Source organism: Polyergus mexicanus, unplaced genomic scaffold (genome assembly GCF_030449975.1).
Source record: "Polyergus mexicanus isolate NDT 795.1 unplaced genomic scaffold, iyPolMexi1.0 SCAF_17, whole genome shotgun sequence".
Taxonomy (NCBI): Eukaryota; Metazoa; Arthropoda; class Insecta; order Hymenoptera; family Formicidae; genus Polyergus; species Polyergus mexicanus.
Window position 1 is genome coordinate 6,899,567 of NW_027223337.1, and position 24,393 is coordinate 6,923,959.

Here is a 24,393-nt window from a genome sequence, read left to right on the forward strand (position 1 = left end):
GACGTTACGTTATATTTCGTCGACAATTTCTAACTGTTGAAATCTAACTGGCTTTTATCACAGTCACCTTTCACGAAAAAAGATAAACACATATAAGGACATATTCATAAGCATTTATTTATATACAAAAATATGTTATTCGCATTATTGTGTTATATACGACGTGTTATATTCACTTTCAAAATCCGTGCTCATCTGTTGTGCTGTTACTTCTTTTTCCCATTTGAATTGTTTTAATTTTTATCTATATTTTTTCTTTTTTTAATGTTTATATAAATGTAACTATTTCGTGTTAAATGTAGATAATGTAACAGTCACGAAAAACAGACTTACTTAATTTTTTGTTCCTTTCAATCATGTTATAAATACACTCTTATACTAAAATAAAATAAATGTGCAGTATTTGCAAAAAAAAAAAAAAAAAAAAAAAACGGCAGAAATAAATGTTCTAGAAATTACAACTTAAAAAATGAATGGCTTTCTCCTTATTGTATACACAAGATGATTTCTTCTTCTTACAATTAGCTACATTTGCCACTTTTTTCATTCTATTCTCATCGAGATATTCCTTTCTCAAATATCAATCTAAAATATTTGTCTTATCCTCAAAACAAAGTTTCACAACATATTTATCATATTAAAAAACAATAGCTTTTGACCAAAATTTACAGCCAAAAAAAGCATTACAAATATTATTTAAAAAAATAATAAATTTTTAATTTAAAATATAGATATTAAAAAAAAGATAAAAATAAAATTTATGAAATTATATATATAATATTAAATTTGTGAAATATGTATAGAATATTAAATAAAAATACAATTATATATATTATAAATATATTACTGCAGCTAAAATAAATATCTCATTATTTTTAAAGAATCAAAGAAATTAATTCTTCGCATTGTCAATCAAAAGAAATAATTATTTTGAATGTAATTAAAGATTTTGCGGAAGTTTTGTATATTATCATAAAAAATTATGTTTATTTATTATGTCAATTAAACAAATATATTTTGAAAAAAGAAATTATTATTTGTGTTATACACGAGTTTTGAGATGTAGATTATCAGAAACGGAACATTACGGGAAAATATATATAATAAAAATAAAAAAACTAGTAATTAAAAATAATTTTTAATATCACATAAGAACAATAGAACTCTACGACATATTATAGCAAACCCGATATTCGATCTATTATACGTGATAAGTTAGAAATAATTAATCTGAAAGTATGCTTGGCCGCATTTCTCTCGACCATTTCTCTAAAGCTCTAATATACATATATATACTAATTTCGAAAACATATTTTTTCTTTTTTAGCATATCTTGATAAAATATCTATATTTATAATTTTATTTTAATTCAAATGTTAAACAAATTATTTATATATTAAAAAGTTCATTTCTCAATCAATAAAATTAGAATCAATTATGTCATGTTCTTTTAAAAAATAGTAAGAAATATTATATTTATAAAAAAAAAAAAAACAAAAAGGCCCAAAGAAAATATTATTACGATAAAAGAAATTTACTATCCTTCGTGATTAGCGAAATCAGTTGTAAATTTACGACGATACAAAGGGGTTCTAGTAGTACACACATTTAATATTTGGAAATGGTTGTGTCTCCATCAGTAGCTGATCGTGTGCATGTCGATAATCCCACAAGAAATTATCGATTAGAGTTTTATAACCAATTTCATTTTTAATGTTATTATTCTTCATAAAATCGTGACATGTTTGCAACATTACTTCTTCCAGTAATTCCACTGCGTAGAGCGAGCAACCACGTATCTCTATTTCCTCTGCGCTCCCATACTCCAGCGGCTCGTCTGCAAGAAAATACAAATATTTTACTTTACGACACGGCAAATCCTTTATATAGAAGTCAATTGAAGCAAAGAATATTTAAAAATTTTTATCTAGTATGTGAAAATATATGATATGACGATTAGGAATGGCAAGATAACTTACAGCTGTATAAAATCCCCTAGCAATAATAATAATATAAAAATATAATCCAATTTTATTAGGATATTTAATTGTATTTATTATAGCATTTTAAGCACTGAGTCTATCAACAAAACATTTAATTTTCATTCATTAAATGTACATTTCGTAAATCAAGATTCCGAATAAAAATGAAAAAAATTTGCCCTTTCTAAAGAATAATTTAACATTAAATGTCTTACTGTTTTCTAATTTGGTCATAAGTTCTTTACTATATTTAAGAACTTTAAAATGAAGAAGAACTTGAGAAATGCGATAATCGGCAAATATAGTAGACTCCATCAAAGTTGGATTATAATCAAAACTGAGTTCATGTCCCTTAAAACAAAACCATATATCGCTTACTAATGTCTGAGCCTTGGTGTATAGATCAACTGAAATTAAGTTCAATAAAGCGACATTATAGTATTAATTATCAAGCATAATACACAGTATTTAAATCAATTAATTATAGAGATTAAATTATACATATAGTATTCATCAATGGAAAACAAACGTTATATCCACACAAGATTTTTTGTTAATACTTATAATTAAGAGTATTAAATCCTTAAATACTAATCACTGAATAAATTGCCATAAAAATCTTTTAACATATACACTCTTTCAAATCTTTCAATATATACACAAACTTCAACGCACGATCCTTCCAAGATATATACATAAACTTGTAATACAATCTTAAAATACTGTTTGAATTTAAAACTCTTTTATATATAACGTATATACATATATGTATGCGCACACAAACTATTATCTAACAATAATACCGTAAGATAAATAATAATAATTACCTTCTTTAGAGTCGTATGTTGGCTTATCTTGATATGATTCGAATTCACTTACAATTGTGGTCATCAATATTAGTGGATCGTTTTCACACAATTGGATACATCGCTTGAAACTACCTGCAACACAACAGTATCTTATTAACTCTATCAGAATTAAATTTTTTTTTGGTCCAAAATAGTACCCATCCAAAACTCCTATTATTTGGTATTTCTAACAGGCTATTTATCTGATCAATTTCATATTACAGAATAAATCAAATTTGCAATAAAAAAAGTGTTATCATTTTATTGATAATATTTATCTCTTTGCATACAAAAGATTTATTTTTATTAATTTTTTCCAATATTTCTACATTTTGCGCGACGTTTTATTACGACTGATAAGAGAATATTATAATAGTAATGATATAATAATAATAATTTTTTATGAGTGTACATATAAATGTAAGCTCTAAGGATATAATACATCTATTATATTTTACTGAAGAATTTTTCTTTCTATCTTTCAATAAAAGAGAATAGTCTTGAACGAATTATGTTACAACGAGCAAAGATATTGTAATGAAGATATTGTAATAGATCATATGTTTTGGAACAAATCTTTTTTTTTCGCGTATATAAAATTTTGTTGTTACTTATACCTTCATATTTTCTTAACAAAACTTCTCCAACTTGATGCAAAATTCTAAGTCTTTCATGTATAAGTGGGATGCTAGTTTCTCCATCGTCACTTTTAAAAATGATTTCAAGGTTACATTGCGTTAACTTTGTATAATAACTTGGGTCCCATATTGGCATATCGTTCTATCGCAAACATTATATGTTATACTACACAGATATTATGCCAGAGATCTATAGAGACTTTTAAATAAATTTAGAAAACCCATATAATAAAACTATGGAAATATAACGAAACTATGGACACTGAATTTCTTACGAGAATTACCTTCATCGTATCGTCTACTACTATCTATACATTATTAAAGTTATTAACCGATTATTCCAATTCGCGAATCTTAATAAATATAATTAAAATATTTATTTGAAAAAAAAAGAAATTATTTTTGACAACTTTGGATTATTATTTTTTATTATAATTTACACATGCGCGATTGTTAAATTTTTATAAATTTTGAACTTATTTTACATATTTGTCATAAATAGATTTGCTTAAAAAGTTAAAATCTTAAAATTGAAAGAACGCGATACATGTCAAAAGTTATTAGATGTAAACAATATTTAACGACAAAAAAACAACAAAATTAAAGAATAAATGTAAGTTTCATAAATTATAAGCATTACAGAAAATTTAAAAATTATTTATACATATATGTGATATAGAATAATCAGAGAGAGAGAGGGAGGGAGAGAGAGCGAATGTGTGTGTGTTTTTCTAATATTTATAAAATAATAATAATAATAATTATTGTTTTATGATTTATAAAACAAGCGAAGAAAGATACATCAAAATTTGCATGCATGTGCAATGTTCAGCGGCTTTAATTGGCACCATTATAAATGTATATATTGTTGTAAAGAAAATAAGATTGACATGTCTTAAATTTATGACATAAATTTCATACAAAAAATTAACACGCATAATGATTAGAATTAGAAGAGTTACGTAAGTATCTCGTATATTGCATATAATTCATTTTGAATAACCTACATAATTAAATATCAAATCTCATTTGTAAATTTGAATATATTACGTGAAAATTATTGAAAATTATTCGGCCATATAAAAAAGAGATAAAAATATATGTATTAATTCATCTCAAATTTACATTTTAGTAAAATATAATATTTATGTTAAAATAAAATATGTGTATTAACATAAATATTATATTTTAACATAAACATTATATTTTACTAAATTGTAAATAGTAATATATATAATAGGTTTGCACATTGTGAACTAAGAATTATTTATTGAAATAGAAACTTAGACCGGTTAGCCGAGACAATTCCCAAGCCGAAGGGCGCCATGCTCGAATTTGGCCTACCGAAATGGAAGATGATGCCTCTAGAGCATAAGATACCTATGATACCCGGACCCAAGGATGCTTACAATTTCGTACGATGTAAGGTAGGAAAGAATCTGTGGGAGATAGATGGACCGAGGATGGAGTTCGATCTGAGTGATCCTTATTGTCATGAGAGCGGATTCTTCTATGAACCCCTGCACGATAAGCATCTACACGATTTTTTCTCTAGACCGGCTAACTTAAAGTGTCTACTAAAAGCCGGTCTTATTACAGTCGATATGGATGTGAAATGTTCGCTGCGCGATTATAACGTCTACAGAAAATATTTGAGAAAAGTATACACTGATCGTATCAGAAGGGAACTGAAAAGAAGAAATCGTTTATTCGTCGAAAGGAGAGCCCTTTGTTTCGCCGAGGACCAAGCGCGTAAAGAAGGGAAAAGGTATATTTCATAATTATTATGCAGCTAGAAAAAAACATCACATTCTCTTAATTCAAAAGATAAAAATTTTTTTTCCAACAGAAAGAAAATAAATCTCTGTCCTATGAAGGATATTTCAAAACCATCAAATATTCTTTTAAAGATAGATTTAATTAATTTAGAATCGATTTTTTTAGTGTAAATATCGAGATATCAATAATTTTCGAGTTATAGGCCATTGAAAAAAAGAGCTTCTTACAAAGCAAAAATAAAACATAGCAAATTATAGAAAGCTAAATAAATGACAAAACTACTTTTTAATTAATTTCAAGTCAAATTTGTTTAGCAAAATTTTGATTAAGATTCAATTAAAGATATATATGATGTAAAAAAAATAAAAAATGACTTCTATATATACGTCTATTATATTTCTCTCTAAAAAAAAAATCGATTCCAAATTATAATTAAGTAATCTGTCATCAAAAAGATATATGATAGTTTTAAAACATTCTATTCTTTCTCTTTATTTACATTAGAGAATATACCAAGATGTATGATGAGAGTCTATTTTATCTTCCCTTTTTTATAATTATTGATATTTTTATACATTATTTCTGTACGAATTTATAAGATAAACATATTTATTATAAATTTTTGTATGAAAATGTTAGATTAAGAGAAAGAGAGAAGTTAGCCAAAGATAGGCAGCGGCGTGTGCAGCAGCGATTGTTACAAAAAGAATTAAGAATTCAGAAGCAAAGAGAAAGAGCGCGCAAAACGGAGCAAAGATTGCAATTGTTAAAGTTCATTAGGCAAGAAGAACAAAGACTGTTAAATATTAAGCGTAAAAAGCGGGCCGAGCAGACCCGGCAAAAATGCAAAATCGCAGCGGAGATTGCTCGACGCAAAATAATCGACGTTTTGGTAGACTGGAAAAAAAAAGACAAGAGACGAGAGAAAGCCAAAAACATGCGGCTAATAGACATTAAACAACAAAAGCAAAAAATCATAGAAGAAAGGTGTTTATATCCTATTTCTTTGATACACATTATTATCGAATTAAAAATATAAACATATTCGTCAGAACGTATCCATCAGAATATTCACAATATGATTTAGCAATTTTAGTTTAAATAAAATAATGTAGTAGAAAAAAAGCTCTACGGCAAAATTTTCACAGATGGAAAAGAAGACAGTACTTTCAAGAAAAGGATATTGCGAAACAGAAAACATTATTACAATGTATAGATATTCGCCGACAAAAATTTATACAGAATTATAATGACACAATCAATAAAGAAACCGCAAGAATGCAAAGTAAAGATCAAAGAAAAATATTTCAAAAATAATATATTTTTTATATATACATCTCTTTAATAATAGAATTCAATAATAGTATTATCCATATTAGCCGATACATGATTTACTGCATACATTTATTCATAAATTAAAAATTTTGAAATTGATATTATATTGCGAATAACGTAATAGTAAAGTCAGATTATCATCTAACACATACACATACACAAATCCATAAGATAAAATAAGAGGTATAGTTATATATATATATATATATATATATATATATATATATATATATATATATATAAACTTATATAGTTTAATTGTATTATTTATAATATAATTTTACGCAGGACTTTTGGATAATGCTAAATTATTTACAAACTGTTACATTCAAAGATATTCATCAGATGGAAGAGAGCGTGTTTGCTGTAAGAAATATTTTGAGAGTAATAAGGTGAAAAAACGCACAATATATAACATAATTTAAATAAACCAAAATATCTTCTATATTGAATGTTTTTCAATTATATATTGCAGGATGGAAAAGAAGATGAACTAAGAAATAACTCTCAAACTTCGATAAATTTTATGTCACAATTTATAAAACAAAGAAAACGCAAGGTATAGAATCAATATTTTTAATTTGTTTCACTCAGTGCTTCAAAATTTAATATACAAATTATTATTTATTCAAATAATAGTTAAATGCAAATAATAAATATCAAAATGCAATGCAAAAGGTTGAACATATTGCACGCACAAATCGTAACAAAGTAAAATATCATACACGGGTTGACTAATAGGAATCATTAGGCAAAAAAACAATTAAAAAATTGTGATACAAACAAAAATTACACATACATGGCGTAAAGACAGAAAAATTTTATATGCCGTTAACAATGTTACGAGATAAATATCAGTACAGTTTCATTAAAACCAATAAACAGTAAGTTTGAAATTATATTATATATGTTAAATTATATTAACAATAGCCCAAAGCGTAACAACATTAGTGTGATGATAGAAAATATTAGTATCTACAAATGAATACCACAATTAAATAACTATTGTACTTACATCAATCGCTCTTTTAATAGCAGCACATAATGCTTGATATCCAGTTAGTTCATCAACTGTCCATTGTTTGGTATTCTTTGGATTCCAAAGTGCAAAATTCATGGTGTTTAATACAAATAGCCAATCCGCTGCCATGTGATCGTACTTATCCGGATGATAATCACGTGTAAATCGCGACAGATTGTATAAGACTTCATCAACATTTCCCTTATGATAATTTTGAAATAAATAGCTCTTCAGCTATACAAATTAATAACAATATCACTAATCTGTAATATGCTTTGCAACGAAAACAAAGAACTCACAAAAATTGTATTTTAACTATAATAATAATTTATATTTTCAAATTTTTAATTACTTGACGATGAATAAAATAAAATAGTAAAATTAAAAATTGCTAGATTTTTCAAAATATTTGAGTTTTAATAAATCATATGCGCGTGTGAATATCTGAATATTAAATATATATCGATATACATAGTAGATGTTGCAATAATATCATTGGGAATGTAAAGATTATATATAGGAAAATAAGATGAAAATATAAAATAAAATTGTTTTTGCAAGATCTTGTTTCTGAGAAAATCAATTTCAAATTTTATAAAATCTTTCTTTATTTAATATTCACACATTTTCCTTTTTTTATTTAAAAAATTACTTGTTTCACTTTTTATCCGCGAATATATCATTCAATATATCCATACAAAATAAAATCTATCAAATATATGTACACAATTTCTTTCTATTTCTTATGTCTTCTTTTTTTTTGTGATTTCATTTATCGATCTTATCCTATAGTCCTATATCATGACACTCGAATTCATTTTTGAAACTGCGTGTTTAATTTAATCGAACTAAACTTTGATCTTAAATTTGGATGCAAATTACTGGAATATTGTTGCGAATTGTTTTGAAATTTTTCAAAGAGAGAATATATATATATATATATATATCCATATATATATATATATATATATATATATATATATATATATATATATATATATATATATATATAAATGTATAAACTCACCTCCCACACCATATGATCTACATCTTTTGCGGAGATGAACACGTTGTTTGCATTAAAAGCGATTTCGTCCATTATAATTATGTTATGTTTTGTCAACCGTTTCAAATTGTTGACTGTAATTATCTTGCAATTACCTCAACGACAATCTTACAATTGCGATAAGAAAATATAAAGTCTATGTTTATATTTGAAAATCCGTTGACGCATCATCGCGCGAGTACCTTACGTACTATTTATATATAATATTTACCTTTAAAATTCACTGCCAACTTTAGGTTTAAAAAAAGAGATACCAACTATATAACTCTAACTTTTTATATTCGCGAAATAGTGTAAATAATGTGTATTCTTTTAAGCTACATCTTCTATAAACTTTCCATTTTATTTCATTTTTTCCTAACTTTGAGCTTTCTATCCACGATATTAGAACTCGGACAGAGTTCTCGTATCATAACAATAATTTTTTTATCCCGACTGATTAATTAAAAGTTATTTTATCAGACGGTAGATTTTCGAACGCAATCTCGGAGAACTCTAGACTATTGTAGACAAAAAACTTGTCCTAGTTTACATCGATATACTTTAATACGTACTAAATACTATACTGTCCAATCACAGCCGTTTCATTCGTTAAAGGAATGACTATGATTGGCTAATATAATACTTAATATGTATACCAATGCAGAGTTTGTTTTATTACCTAAATCAAATTACAAATCAAATTACGTTTATTGTATCCTGAATAATCGTCAACAAATAGTAAAGATTATTATTGCACTCTCTTTACAAGTAGAAAAATTTATTAAATTATTTAAATAAGCCATTAAATAATTTATTAGTTTATTTAAATAAATCTCTTTTCAATTAGAAATTTAATTGATGTATACATGAAAAAATTTTATTATTGAGAAAAATAATCCCAAAATAGATGTTTCAACTAATTTGGCAAATATTTTAATATATATTTATTTAGAAAGCGCGCGCGCTCTTATGGAATGTTATAGCACAGGATCAAGATAAAATTTTTATTACAAATATTTCATACATGAGGCCAGCTGCGGCATAGTGAATAACTTGTAGAAATAATATTTCACTTTTTTGGTGAGTTTGAAGCACTCAGACTTATTTTCGATCCAGAATAGGATCTATCGTTTGACCACCGCAAATCTGTCCCCATCCGATCAGACGCCAATGCTTCTCTACGCGCCTGGATAATGCAATCTTCTCGTCAATCTCCGTGCAAACCGGATTTGTCAAGCTAATTTTCGCCAAATCGGCGCGAGTAGCAAGTACTCTGCCGCCAGTGCTTAACGATCCAATATTTACTAGCAATACTTCTCCCCTCGATAGTTTTGGTACCTACGACGCCAACGAGATATTTATATAAATAAAAAATTTATTTAATTTTAAACAAAATGAGCATAATTTTAGGAAAAAAGCAAAGTTTCACCTTCTTAAAAATGTATCCTACACAATATAATTATATATAATCAAAGTATTTCTTACACATCAAATCTATATCAAAGTATAATTGTATAAATCTTATAACTTCAAGATTATTACAATAAGAGACAATTTTAATTTAAAACATTCTTAAAATTATATGATTGCTTTCAGAGAAACAAATATTAATGTAAAAAATGCAGTAATGTAGATTTTCATTTTCTTACTCTCGCGCCCTTCTTGTCACCCTCAGTTCTCACGCCCAATAAACGTTTGAGCAGATAATACGAAATTTCTAGTTCGATAAATATTTGTGGTAATGCGCCGACACTTCCAAGAATCTGGCCGACTAGACGATCAGCGCGACAAAGCGTAGGTTCGATTTTGGTTCCGACACCTTAAAATCACATATAAAATCTCTTTAAGATTATTCATCAATATTTGCTTAGATTTTGTTTATATTAGATTAATAATGTCAATATTTATACAAATAAATATTACTTACCTATTAAACCACCTGGTACAGCAAATTGCAGTTCATTCTGTTCGGCAAACAGAGATACGATACGTGAAAATATCGGGCGACAAGTCAACTTACCCTCGCTGTCCTTGGATACCAATCCTGGACGAACTTCAATTTCCATGCCGACCTAAAAACTCATGATATTTATGATACATATTTCAGATATATATGTATCGTATTTAACGATATTTAGCTTTATTATTACCTTTAGCACCCCCCTGAGAATACTACCGCCAGCTACGCCGCCCTTCAAGTCATCCACTTCGCATCCTGGTTTATTCACATCGAAAGATCGGATAACAATCAATCGCGGTTCTGATGTAAAATCTCTCATTGGGACCGGGATTTTTTTTGTAATGTATTCGCAGAGTACTTCAATATTATACTTGAGTTGCGCTGAAATCGGTATTATCGGTGCGCCTTCCGCTACCGTGCCTAATTTAAAGAAAATTATATAAACAAAATATAAAATACAATTAATTTCTATTAAATTTAAAAAATAGAAAAAATAGAAAATATTTAATATTTCTGTCAAATTATGATAATTTCAGAAATGCATAAAATGTATGCTCCAGATATAAATATAAAATTACGTAAAAAACATAATTGATTTTACATTGAGAAACAGTATAAATAGTGACAAATAATTAGTACCTTGAATAAATTTCAAAATTTGCTCATATTGTTCTTTTGCTTGCGCTTCTTTCACTAAATCGATCTTGTTTTGTAAGATAACTATATGCTTTAATTTCATAATTTCGATAGCCGCCAAGTGCTCCGATGTTTGGGGTTGCGGACATGATTCGTTACCAGCTGCAATTCAGAAGCTTATTATTATTATTATTATTATTATTATTATATATATATATATAAAAGAAAGAAAAAAAAAGGCGGAACAAGACAATTCAATAAGAACAAAACAACAGAATATTTAAATTATTTACCGATTAATAGTAAGGCGGCGTCCATAACAGCCGCTCCATTGAGCATAGTTGCCATAAGAATATCGTGCCCAGGACAATCAACAAAGGAGACATGACGAACCAACTGGAATCTTCCAGAGCAAACTGGACGCAAGCAGGGAAAGGAATCGTCTTTACTAGATCCACCAGATATATAGCGCCCTGGTCGAGGACATTTTGGATTTTCACATTCGTAAATCTTGGCATTTGCATATCCTGAAATAAGAAGAGGAGTTAAATATAATTTATTTCTTCCGAACTGCTCTCTGTCCTTTGCCCATGAGAATTTTTCATGCAAAAAAAAACTTAAGCAAAAAAGGCTTAAGCGCGTTATTCATTCATGTCTGAAATAAATTTAATGTCTTTGTGTATGTATGAATTAATAAGAATTTTATTATCCCAGATTTAATATTTAGTATTCAAAAGTACACATGTATAAAAAAAAATTGCAAAAAATGTTTTTTAAGATTTTCTATATCTCTTACAATTTTTTTGCTTATCATCTAGATTCACTAGAAAAAGCTTATTATATTGTTATACAAATTTTTAAATTGAAATAATTATACATGCATTACATTGAATTATCGAAATATTCTTAATTTACCATAGATATGAAAATATGTAAATAGAAATAACATATAAATCGTCTTCGAAATAATCTAGCTAATCTTATATCGAAAGAACAAACGCTATAATTTGCCTCGTGTACATGTACTTTATTTCAAGTTCTTCGACAACGATATTTGTTAATCTTACAGAATATGCTTTCTTAACTCGCTATTTTGTTTGGTTTTCTAATACCGACTATCGACATATAAATAAAGTAATTTCATAACGTTTCGCGTGAAAAGACATAACAGAATAATAATCGGTGAGTCTTTTTTAAACGAAGAAATTAGAGCAACATATATCTGGCATATATAAATTTTGAATTAGATCCGAAATGTTGATGACATTCAATTGAAAGATAATAATTTATTTCTAATGAGCAACGTGTTCAAGTGTTGATCTTTTACATTCTGAAATAATCAAGTAAAAAGAAAAAAAATCTAAAATTCTAACATAAAACAAGTTGTCACTATTTATAATTATTTATTACCGAAATAATTATGCGATAATAATTAGCTTTGTAGTTATGTAACATAACTGTTTCAACTTTATTCTGTAATTTTCACTATATACTGATTATTATATGTTAATAAATATTTATAATAAGCTTAATATTTAAAGATAGAGTGTGTGTATGTGTGTATCTATGTATACATACACATACACATATATAAACATGCTGTTCTCAGATATTTTCTTAACATACATTTGGTTGAACATCGTTGCATTCATTACAGACTTCTTTGGCACATCTTTCAATATGAATTTTTAATTATAAAAAATCCATGTGTACCATATATGTGCATGTATGTATTTGGAAGGAATGTATGTGTGTGGATTAAACATACCTAAATAATATAATACATCCCTAATTTTTTTTCTGAATGTAAAAGATCAACCCTCACTGTTACGTCAATCTAAAATATCTTTACAAAGATTCCCTAATGACTTACAATGTTAAAATTACTAAACTATTTATACAATATAGAGATAATCGAAAATGTGCATTTTTTCGAAATAAAAATAAAATACAGTTTTTGCTTATAATATGAAATCACGTTTTACCAATGAATTTACATATCTATTCGGATGCAGCGTTGAGATTATGCAGTATCAAACATTCTTTCTCTTTATCGTATAAATATTGCAAGAAAAGTCGTAATCGCTTCTCACGGACAAATTAATAAATGCCAGTTATGCGGATAAAAGCAAAATAAATATATTAATAGAAACTGTAACTTACAATAATATAACGATATCAAGAGACACGGTAGTATCTCGCGCCAAGTTACGCGCAGCAATGCGAAACGCACCGTGTATCTATTACAATTAACGTGAATACCGAGACATTATTTATGTATCGATATGTTCTTAGCGTTTTATTATAACAATATTTTATTTCTCAATATATATGAATTATATTCTTACAAATGAGAGTGATTTAAACTTGCAGCATCTCTTGTCATCTAATCTTCGAACAAAGACGTAGTGTTTTACATATTTTTTTTTATTTTGTTTCTTTAAATATCTATAACATAAATGGAATCTATTAATATATTTAAAAGCTTTAATAATCGAAATTTTCAGTTTTCTCCGAAAGCTTTCTGACTGGAAAATACTGCAAAATTGGCATACTTAAAATAATATATATAAATATACGCGCGCGCGCAAGAAATATAAACGCATACTCGTATTCTCCAAAAGTGAAAAACTGAAGAAGCAGAAAAATGAAAAAACAATTTTTGTTGCATATTGCCTTCTTATACAATACTATTGTTCTAAATGATCATAAAAGGAGAATGCGAATTTATATTCCACACGTTTATGTTCATTTTGTGCAATTAGCTGAGTATAAACATAAGCATAGAATGTATTAAAACAAAACCACACAACAAACAGCTTTGCCACACTCTTTCATAACAACTTTCAGTATATTCAAGAAACTTAACATTAATAACTATTAATTAAGTCAGTTAAAAAGTTCGGCTCTTTATGATACAAAACTTTATATGCATGACAAAACAAGCAATTATTGACCATTCCTATATATTATTATGAAGCTAAAATCTTCATCCGTCATCAAAAGATGTGATGCTGCCTGTATATAAAGGAGACTACAAATTGAAACTATAAAAACAAAAATCGAATCAAACTTTTTTATAATTAACCCAATATTTGATGTGACAATAATCCGCATGACAAATTCATTTAACGAGTCGTAGTAATCGCAAATCATTGATAAAATGTATAATATAATGAAATACGATAGTAACATCTTTGAAATGTCTTGTATGTGTGTATATATGTACACGTGTGTGTGTGTGCGCGCGCGCGTGCGTGCGTGTGCGCGCGTGTGTGTACATGTATGTGTGTGTGTATATATGTGTGTTTTCACATTATTTTATTTCTCTCAAAGATTTTAAATAAAAAAATTGTTTGACTGTTACAGAATTGACTAATTAATTACAATCAAACTTTTTTATTTTTAACACATTGGATCAAATAATTTCTTTATTCTCTTATTATCCCTTAATCTATAGTTTAATAATATATATGCGAAATGAATTTTACATCCAAGTAGCAAATATGAAATAACAAAGAAAAAAAAAAAATATATATATATATAATTAATAAAAAATTTCAGGTTATTTGATCGAATTAATAAGATTATTTAATCGAATTATCTCGATCTATATTAACTAGTCTGAAGTAAATAATTCATTTCTTTCTCTCTTCGAATTATAATCGTTGCTAGCTCGACAATATATACACGAAAAAAAAGTTGAGTTAATCAAGGATGGCATCGATTGAACCACATTGAGATAGGCAACTCGTAACAACTATATATTTCAAGAAGAAACTTTTTTAAAATAAATATCGCCGACACGTTGCGGCGCCGCATTTGCAGAGAGTCCTATTCTTCGAGATATTTTGAGCGTCAGCTTCGTTGTCCGATAGTTGCTGCTGCATTTTCTCATTACTGCCACGCGGCGTCTGGCACGTATAGTCAAAAGTGAGTTCCTCGTTCTGTTTAATGTCCTTGATGGCGAAGAGGGCGAGATTCGGCAAGTTCGGATCTAAACAGTTGATCCAGATCGCATATACTGCGAGATTTGGATCGCATGAGTGATTAATAAAATGTGAGATATTGCCGTACATGGCGGCATCTACGGTATATGGGCACTGGCCATCGGTCTCGTTGTAATCAAGATCGAAGAGATACGTACGACCGGTCATGTCGTATTGTTTGCCGCGTTTCTCAGCTTCTTCGGTACTGATCACTTCGCCCACATACTGAATGACAAAAGTGCCCTTCTTGATTGCGCGTAGAGTACGCACACCCCAACCGCGGCCGTTATCAGTGCGAAAGATGCACAACTGTGTACCGCTGCCACGCTGCACCACACGATTCGGGCAAGTTAGTGCGTCGCAGGCGCAGCGCTTGTTACATTCGTAGATAGGTGTACCGGGAGGAACGCGTACCCGGCATGCCGACGTATATGGCAATGATGATACGCCGTTCTGTGCGAAGCAGCAACCGAACTTTTTACCAGTCTCGCAACCGTCACATTCGCAACCAATCGGCGGATCATCCGGTATTATAACACCCGCACCCGGCAAATAATTGTCGATGTAATAAAAGTCCTGCGGCGCGCCCTCCAAGTCCACCAGATTCTCCACTCGTATTATCGGTTTATTTTTCGTGATACTGTTCATCTCGTTCTCCCAGTCCTGCAACGATTCGAGTTGGTCACGTCGCAGCTCGAGCAGAAACATGTACAGGATTTGTTGCTTTATCTTTGTCTCCAACTTGCCACCACGCAATGGCCTGTTGAAATACTGCCGAATCTCCTTGTACATATTGTCATCGGCAACGGCGGCAGAGGCAACGGATGTAGCGTCATTGATCGATATATTCTTGTACAATAATTGGGTCACAAGAAAGTCCTCGACGTCGCGCGCACTTGGGTAAAAGTTCGTTTTCGCTTTGAACCGGTTGATCAATTTCTGCCGTTTGTTCTCAAACTCACGCAGCAAATCCTCACAATTGGTAAGATTGCGCAACGGCTCCCAGCTGTTGTACTCGATACCCCAGTTCTTCCACTTGATTAAATATAATGGCTCACCATTTTTCTCGCGTTTCTGTATAATTCTCTCCACTTCCCAAAACTTGCTTGTCTGCTTACTGGACACGGAAGATGAGTTGCCGGGCGACATTATTGGTAATTCACGATTGTACTCACTGTTCTTGATATCGTGCAATAACACCCGTACCTCTTTCAGCTCGTAGTCGCGGGAAATCAGACTGTCATCTCGTGCGGACAATCTACCATCAGATGACGACTCCTCGTAATCGGATTGTCGGCCATCGCTACCTGGATCTCTCGTATTTCCGTTATGTAAGTGAGGGCAGACGTCGTATGCCTTGAGCGCTTGTTGCGTGATGATTCCTCGCCGCGCTTGCAGACGCTTCGATGATGTGGAGCGGAACGTATTTCTGTTGTCCAGCCGATGGGATATGTTGTTGTCGCGGCTCTCTGTGTTGATGAGTCTGGACTGCTTGGGACATGGTGCGTCAATGCTTCCAACAGGGGAGAGATGTCGTTTTTGGTAAACAGCCGGCGTTTCACTATCTACGTTGCCGGGTATATCTGCTGATTTGCTGCTGCTACCGCAATCCACTGCGTCTGCAATGCCAAACATTTAAACAGCGTCATTGTTTCATCTTTCTTTCGTTTCCTTTTTTTTTTTTTAGTTGTACGACCACTCTCCCCATTCGCCTATTTTTCCTTTTCTTATATCTGTTTTTTTTCCATTTTCGCTTTGTTCTCCTCAAAGTTCCTTTTCACTTTTTTTTCTCGATATTCCGGACGAATAATAGCAACAAATAACACAAGGTTGCTTTGTTCATACCATAATTATTGGTTCCGATTGAATGGTACATAACAGAGACAGCATATATAATTCTAATATCTTCAGATATCCAACTTTTCATCCTACTCAGCTTCAAAAATTATGAAAAAATCAAAAGTTTTCATATTTGCACATTTGGCATAAAATGTATTTTTCTACTAAAGCACGTATGCGTATTATTTCGATTCACATTTGGACGAAAGATATAAAACACAAGCTCTCATGACAAATACCATATAAAATATCCATGTAAAAAAATTGCTAAATAATTTATTACAAATATAAACTCCAAACATACATAATAATAAGTAATGACATAGATACGAATATCATAGACAGACATAAATTAGTACTAGATTATGGATCTGTTCTTTATAGCTGAATTGGCTGTATTAGTTCAATTTATCTTTCTTCTTTCAATGTGGAGAGAATAAGATAAATAATTCTGAACTAGTGCAGCTATAAAAAAAGTTCAGTTATAAAAAAAACAAATCGTATGTTAATATCACAATTATTTATATGCCGCAATTTTAATGTTAAATGCTGAAGAGATTAATGTATATATTGATAAAATAAAACTAAAATAAAACCAAATAGCAAAAGACCATAATATTCAGATTTTGGAAATGTACATATATATTGTATGTTAAATAAACAATATAATATATTCTGTTATTAAAGCAAAAAGCAGTTTAATAATCTATGTGATTTTAATTATAATTGCATGCTTTTCCTTGAAATGTTAATCAATTTTTAATTGTTACAATATAAAAATAATACTTACCTTTCTTATCTCAATTTTTCTTACATATTAAAAAAGAGAAAAAAACATTTTAAAATTTAATCAAAATGACTGCTCTCAACAATTGAGTGATTATATGATCATTTGATTATTTGATATGATAATCTTTTTATTAGTTCAACCGTAATTAATATATTGTATAAAGTCACCATTTTACCAAAATTCCTAAACATATGTTGACATTAAAAAAAATTATTCATTAATTTTTTTTTTTTAATAAGAATAAATGTTCACAAAGCATTTCTCATGTTTATAATTGTGCATTTTCATAAAAAAATAAATTACCATAAAAGTACTTTTACAAAGACATTTCAAAAAGTATATTTGTGCACAATCTCTTTTCTATCAAATTAAAAAAATTACACTATGCAATGGGAAAAAATATTTAATATATTTAAATGTACTCACCGAGTTTAATGGTGATATTTCTTTCTAATTCATTCTTAAAACGAACAGTCTGCACTCCCGAAATAGCTTTTACGATTGTCGATTTTCCATGTGCTACATGTCCAATGGTACCTGTAACAAGTTTAGATATTTATAATAGAAATATCAAAATAACATAACATCAAACTTTACTTTAAAATAGAATTAAACTATATATTAATTAAACTTCAAATATTTAAAATCTTTTATACTCACCAATATTGATTGTAGCTTGCCTACTGATCACCTCACGCGACAATGCAGTTAATTTACTAACATCCTATGTAAAACCAAAGAATAAACATTATCTTCTTAATAAAATACCAACAATATTTTGCAATACTAATCAAATTCAATTCAATTAAAATGATCTTAACATACTTTTATTGCTTTTTCTCTAATCTATTTCTCTAATATAGATACAAAAATCCAAAGTAAAAAATTAATTTCTTTATCTGATCTCATAATTTATACCAATAACATAGGAAAGAATATTTAAATCTAGAATTATATAATATTATAAAGATACATCACGATATAAGGTGAAAATTTTTATTGATAATTTCTTGTTAAATAATTTCAAAACTATTATCATTTCGACATTTTTGTAAAGAAAAATTTAATTCGAAATTGATTAAAGATTTTATTGCTAAAGTTTGATTTGATATCTCAATCCCAACTAATCAATCCTATCACTGCATCATGTTACTGTATCGTGTAAAATAAAGTATTTTCACAAAATGCAGACAATAAAAAGTAAAAAAAATTTGCGGGAAAGAAAATACGCGATTGACGTATGTTAAGATTGAGAGAGAGATATATGATTTACTATTGCAAATAGTACAGTGAATAATAAATAGAACAATCGATTGCCTCTTTCCGAATAACAATTTTATACATAATATATAAAGAGACAAAAAATTAAATTTGTTGACTTAATTCAACTAACGAACAGCATAAAAATCTCAACCGCAATTTACGCCATTAAATTCTTCATAAGATAAAATCTTGAGATGAGAATACGTGAATTATTTTTCCTCTCTTTTTACCGTTTATGACCGGAAAACCGTTATGCAAGTTTACAATACTTATGAGAAAAAAAAAGATAATTTTTTCGGATACATATATATATATAAGTCAAATATCGTCGCCCGGACAAATCAGTATGCTGAGAAAAAAGGAGGTTAAATGGGCGGGCGCGAATTGACGCGGCGCGCGAACGATCATCGTCAAGACTTACGAGTTTCGACAGGTCCTGTTTATAGAGATTCGGCTGGCCGGTGGTAACACCCAGTCCTTCCTCGCCGCCCATTTTCCGCTTCTATATCAGCAGTGACCAGTATATAGAGTTACAGGTACTCGCAACTTAACTCTTTAGTTTTAGAAAGGATCAACGACTCCAATCGCGATGAGGGTGAAACGTGAAACCAGCGCGGCGTGCTTAGTCGATTTGCGCGATAGTTTATACTCTTTCGCGATTGGTGGATTTTTTGTTCGTATTTACAATGTTCGCCTTAAATTATATCCGTCGATATATCGAACCTCGAAGAGCCTGTTGAAAATAAACCCTTATGACACTTATAAAGCTAGCGCCAGACTATGAGCGTATTCGCAATTCGTGATTCGTAATTCGCGATTCGTGAACGGTATAAAGAAATTTGATTGGTCGAATTTAACGAATCATCCATCCACGTTATTCACGAATTATAAACGAATCGTGAATACGCGCATAATCATCTGGCGCTAGCTTGACAGTAGCGGGGAGCACACACTTTTGCATAAGCGCATAATCACAAGCATAAGGAAATTGATTGGTCCATTTTCTTATGCATAACGAAATGGACCAATCAAATTCCTTATGCCTATGATTATGCGCTTATGCAAGTATGTATTCCCCGCTTATCAAACTTTGGTCGTGGCCGTGTTCCAAAATTCACTGCCAGTATTGAAAATCTATAATATACGTTATATGAACAATAGATTTTCAATACTGGCAATGAATTTCGGATTACGATCTTTATTTATTAATTACATATTTACATACATATATATATATATATATTTACATGTTTATTGCAAGCTGAATGTACTGAATTATCTACCTACACATTCTTATTTTACTCATAATTTATCAATTTTATATAGATTATTATGCAGAGAATTTTTATGGTTATATGGAATTTGTATTATATAATAGGACACGTAACTTATATTTTATTGAAACGTGCGATTTTTTTTAATTCGATCGATTTATTGAACAGGTTGGACATATAAATAACGTTAAATTTGTGAAGTTCTTGGTCGTGATTGAACACCATCCAAGTCGATCGAGAATTTCATCTTTCGCCAGCATAATAAACTTTTCTTCTCTCGTTTTTCTTCTTTTTCCAACAATACATTCTCATTCTATTTGCTTGCACTAGAAATTGAGAAACTAATTATCCTCCAGGATATTCTTAATCCAAAGCTGCGGCACCGGAAATAATTTCGATCAATTCTCTAGTGATCACAGCCTGCCGAGTGCGATTGAAAGTGAGAGTGAGTTTGTCAATCATATCGCCGGCGTTCTTGCTCGCATTGTCCATCGCTGTCATACGACTGGATTGTTCGCTGCAAGCACCTTCTTTCATCGAATAGAACAACAATGAGGCAAGCGAGAACTCCAAATAGCTCTGTATCACCTCCTCATCAAGTGAATCGTACACTGATAGCTTCGGTGCGGTAACCACCGCGTTTTTATCGAATAGTGGCAAATCATTAACCGCATATGACACCACAGATTTAAATTTATTGTACACTATACGTCCGGAACCAAAGGAATAACTGCAAAAAAGTAATATAGCTATAATCCATCATACTTGTACAGGGTGCCTTATCTTTAACGAAATTTAACAATCCACAAATATACATGCTCTACATATCCAAAACAAAAAAATTCAAATCAAGTCATGAATATTTAAATAGTAATATAAAAGTTAGATATAATATATACATAAAAGTAATATGTGTGTGTGTGTGTATGCGTGTGTGTGTAGGGTGAATAATATATTATAGCATTGTAAATTAACTATTTAAATAGTAATTTAATAATTACTACAAGTTATCTATTAAAATAATCATTATTTAATTATTTATGCTATATAATGTGTTTGGATTTATATATTTGATTGAGCTGAACATACCCACTATTCATTACTTCTATAGCTATTTTGGCTGCATCGTTGAATGTCGGCGGCTTACGGCCAACCTCGGATGCGACGAAAAGTATATTGTTCGCGAATAGTCGTTGGAGGATCGCCCGAGATTTTTCGCCAATGCATATAATCTTTGTGTTCTCGCGTTCCTTGGGATCAGCCAGCAACCGATCGCGAATGTTACGAGATACCCCAGTGTGCACGGCGCCGCATAGACCACGATCGCTAGTCACGGCAATGACGAGTTTTTTCGGCTCCTCTGGCGGAGCTTGGATGTCAGCCTGCTCGTAAAACGTCTTTGTGCCAATGCCGAGAGGACGAGCCTGCCTCAAGTCACGCTCTGCACGATTGTACTTGGCGGCCGACACCATCTTCATAGATTGCGTGATCTTTTGGATATTCTTGACCGACTTTAGACGCAAAGAGATAGACTTGAGAGTGGCCATTCCTCTCTGCGATTGCCATTGCTGATCCTGCGCAGCCAATCGCAGGATTGTTGACAGACGATTGCTGAACATTGTTATTGGATATTGGACTCCTATAAGTTCAAATTTTTACAAATTAATTGATATTTTTCAAACCATAACTAACAATCATTACAATTCTTTTGCTACAAGTTGCGAAATATATTATATATTTAACATCATTATTTTTTATACAGAATATTCAAATATCCTATATAATGTTAATTTTCAATTCTTATATTAAATTTTATGATAAAAATATCATATCTCGTGCTACTTTCAGCATCATTTACAGATAATTAAAATGTAGAATTCAATTTTTTGCCATTCTGTAAAAAATTATTAACACAGTAATTAGAAATGTATTGAAAAACCATGACATACAGGAGTAATAATATTGCATGAGTAGTCTTATGACAAAATAATCTATGTAAATGACAATTTTTTATAAATAATAAATATGTTGCATAAAAAGATATAAGAAAAAATTTTTGGTTTTTTATACATTTAGTTATATATCTCTCCGTTTATAAAATATATCCTTTTTCTAACTCATCATTTTTTGCCGATAAAGTAATCATAATATACAAAATTGAACATAATCGATTTAAATTTATAATTACAATAATATGTGTTTGACAAACTTTGACAATATAATGGACAATTTTAAACACGGCACACACAGTATCACTATCATTTACATAATAGCAGGGAGGGCTGGTCAGGGAATGTGCATACGAATAAATCCTCAGCTCATTTTCACAGAATATCAGATCGAGTACGTGACACAAATATTTTGGGAGCAGCTTGGAACGAGCGATACAAACAAATCGACTCACCACTGGTTCCGAAAATAATTTCCACGAAATCACAAAAAGCTCTTCGCTTCCGTATGCGGAAACCCACGAAGGAGATCCGTGCACACGTAACACGTAACGCGATCGTAAGGCGAATTCGCAATTACCGAGGAAGATCTGCGCGTCATCTGTAAGCAGTGAACGTCACTATCGATAAGAAAAAGTGATATAGATCTGTGTACGATTTATATTTCATGCTTATATTATTATTGGAAGTTTTATTGTATGAAAAGAAATATATGGATGAAAAAAGATAATTATTTTAGATCTTTCATTATATAGCCAAAGTTCTGGATATTCATGTATCGTAACAGATCTTTCTACAAATTGCCAATGGATCTTCGAGAGATCTCCAATGTTATAATTTTTTCATAGTTTATGTCTATAATATGGGTTAATTAAACTTTTTTTATAGAAGTAATATACGTTAAGAAAATTAAGAACATTAATAAAACATAGATTTAAGAAGAGGAAAATACATATATCAATTTTCAAATATTACATTGACAAGACATTCCTAGGAATAGAGAGACAGGAATTTGCAAATAAACTTCTTTTTTTTTTTTTTTTTTTTTTTTAATAGATGATAAAACTTGTCATCTATAATCATCATATATCATAGCGAATACAATATATCTATATGTGAACTATATGTCTTAGCAGAGAGTAATAACTCAAAATAGATCGAGCGGTGGAGTTTCTGCCCAAAGTTTTTCCCTCTCACCATTTTTATACTGACGGTATCGCTCTTGCTCCATTGCTTCAACGCGATGTAATCTTTTTACTTTCATCACACATTCATACATATCTTCCAATATCAATCTGCATTCTTTCTTGCCTCTGTGATAACCGTACGCTTCCATACAATCGACATATTGTAGCTCATACTGTGCACAGTCCTTGAGACATTGAAGACTTCGTACATTAGCCAAGAAATCTGTAACAGGTCCCTTAAACATAGGCGCGCCCCATTTTAATCCAGTGATATTCTCGTGATCTAGCATAATGTACCTGAAAAGAGCAAAATTAAGAAATATGCAATGCATAACATACCATTTGATGATACCATATATGTCATTCAAGATATATCTTGGATATAATTTTTATTATGAACATTCTCTCGAATCAAGCTTAATAAATTTTCAAGAGATACAGAGATTTCTTGATTTCAACCTTCTTTGTCGAACAATAATACATAATTTCAGTATTTATAATAATGATTTAACAAAGGATGACAAGAAAAATATAATAACACTCTTATCTATAAATGTAATACATATATATATATATATATTTCATAATTTACAATGTTATACAGAATGTTAATAGTAATTATTGTTTTTATCGCGCATGTAAAAACGAGGATCCGTACAATATTACTTACCAATGACATACATAAACCCTTGAGCTTTCAATTATTTGTTTTCAATCACTTGAATAATTTGGTTATATAATTGTGTCAACCATAGATACTAATATACATAGATACTAATACGTATTCCTTTTGGTATTACAAATGCTTCGAAATATTCAATCAAGGCAACGAAATCTTTGTCCTGATTGTGAGTG

The 24,393-nt window shown here is 29.9% G+C and overlaps 5 protein-coding genes across 7 annotated transcripts; 1 reads left to right on the forward strand and 4 right to left on the reverse strand.

Annotated features, from left to right (window-relative positions):
* Nucleotides 1-1,592: 1,592 nt before the first annotated feature.
* LOC138940558 (queuosine 5'-phosphate N-glycosylase/hydrolase-like) lies at nucleotides 1,593-8,702 on the reverse strand. Its single transcript, XM_070309543.1, has 6 exons — nucleotides 8,631-8,702; nucleotides 7,598-7,837; nucleotides 3,448-3,610; nucleotides 2,786-2,923; nucleotides 2,198-2,389; nucleotides 1,593-1,837 (listed from the first exon to the last, which is right to left on the reverse strand). The coding sequence occupies exons 1-6, from the start codon at nucleotides 8,700-8,702 to the stop codon at nucleotides 1,593-1,595; spliced, it is 1,050 nt and encodes a 349-aa protein (XP_070165644.1).
* On the forward strand, nucleotides 4,408-7,147 carry LOC138940793 (trichohyalin). The gene is made up of 6 exons (XM_070310007.1): nucleotides 4,408-4,430; nucleotides 4,748-5,236; nucleotides 5,887-6,234; nucleotides 6,396-6,532; nucleotides 6,871-6,974; nucleotides 7,058-7,147. The coding sequence occupies exons 1-6, from the start codon at nucleotides 4,408-4,410 to the stop codon at nucleotides 7,145-7,147; spliced, it is 1,191 nt and encodes a 396-aa protein (XP_070166108.1).
* A 939-nt stretch (nucleotides 8,703-9,641) lies between the features above and the next one.
* On the reverse strand, nucleotides 9,642-19,754 carry Su(var)3-9 (suppressor of variegation 3-9). 2 transcript variants are annotated; one of them, XM_070309774.1, is made up of 9 exons: nucleotides 19,550-19,732; nucleotides 18,526-18,589; nucleotides 18,292-18,402; nucleotides 11,541-11,774; nucleotides 11,251-11,409; nucleotides 10,802-11,031; nucleotides 10,579-10,723; nucleotides 10,301-10,470; nucleotides 9,642-9,989 (listed from the first exon to the last, which is right to left on the reverse strand). In XM_070309774.1, exons 1-9 carry the CDS (start codon nucleotides 19,619-19,621, stop codon nucleotides 9,753-9,755), a joined length of 1,422 nt encoding a protein of 473 aa, XP_070165875.1. In that variant the 5' UTR covers nucleotides 19,622-19,732; the 3' UTR covers nucleotides 9,642-9,752. The 2 variants fall into 2 exon arrangements, with proteins under 2 accessions (XP_070165875.1, XP_070165874.1); XM_070309773.1 differs by lacking the exons at nucleotides 9,642-9,989; nucleotides 10,301-10,470; nucleotides 10,579-10,723; ... (1 more) ...; nucleotides 11,251-11,409; nucleotides 11,541-11,774 and adding an exon at nucleotides 14,863-16,855 and having other exon boundaries at nucleotides 19,550-19,754.
* A 762-nt stretch (nucleotides 19,755-20,516) lies between these two features.
* Nucleotides 20,517-22,916, reverse strand: Atpsyngamma (ATP synthase, gamma subunit). 2 transcript variants are annotated; one of them, XM_070309877.1, is made up of 3 exons: nucleotides 22,807-22,916; nucleotides 21,492-22,041; nucleotides 20,517-21,132 (listed from the first exon to the last, which is right to left on the reverse strand). In XM_070309877.1, the coding sequence occupies exons 2-3, from the start codon at nucleotides 22,019-22,021 to the stop codon at nucleotides 20,766-20,768; spliced, it is 897 nt and encodes a 298-aa protein (XP_070165978.1). In that variant the 5' UTR covers nucleotides 22,022-22,041; nucleotides 22,807-22,916; the 3' UTR covers nucleotides 20,517-20,765. The 2 variants fall into 2 exon arrangements, with proteins under 2 accessions (XP_070165978.1, XP_070165979.1); XM_070309878.1 differs by lacking the exon at nucleotides 22,807-22,916 and adding an exon at nucleotides 22,669-22,778.
* A 479-nt stretch (nucleotides 22,917-23,395) lies between these two features.
* Nd-15 (NADH dehydrogenase (ubiquinone) 15 kDa subunit) lies at nucleotides 23,396-24,315 on the reverse strand. Its single transcript, XM_070309587.1, has 2 exons — nucleotides 24,209-24,315; nucleotides 23,396-23,835 (listed from the first exon to the last, which is right to left on the reverse strand). The coding sequence occupies exon 2, from the start codon at nucleotides 23,826-23,828 to the stop codon at nucleotides 23,499-23,501; it is 330 nt and encodes a 109-aa protein (XP_070165688.1). The 5' UTR covers nucleotides 23,829-23,835; nucleotides 24,209-24,315; the 3' UTR covers nucleotides 23,396-23,498.
* Between the last annotated feature and the right edge of the window lie 78 nt (nucleotides 24,316-24,393).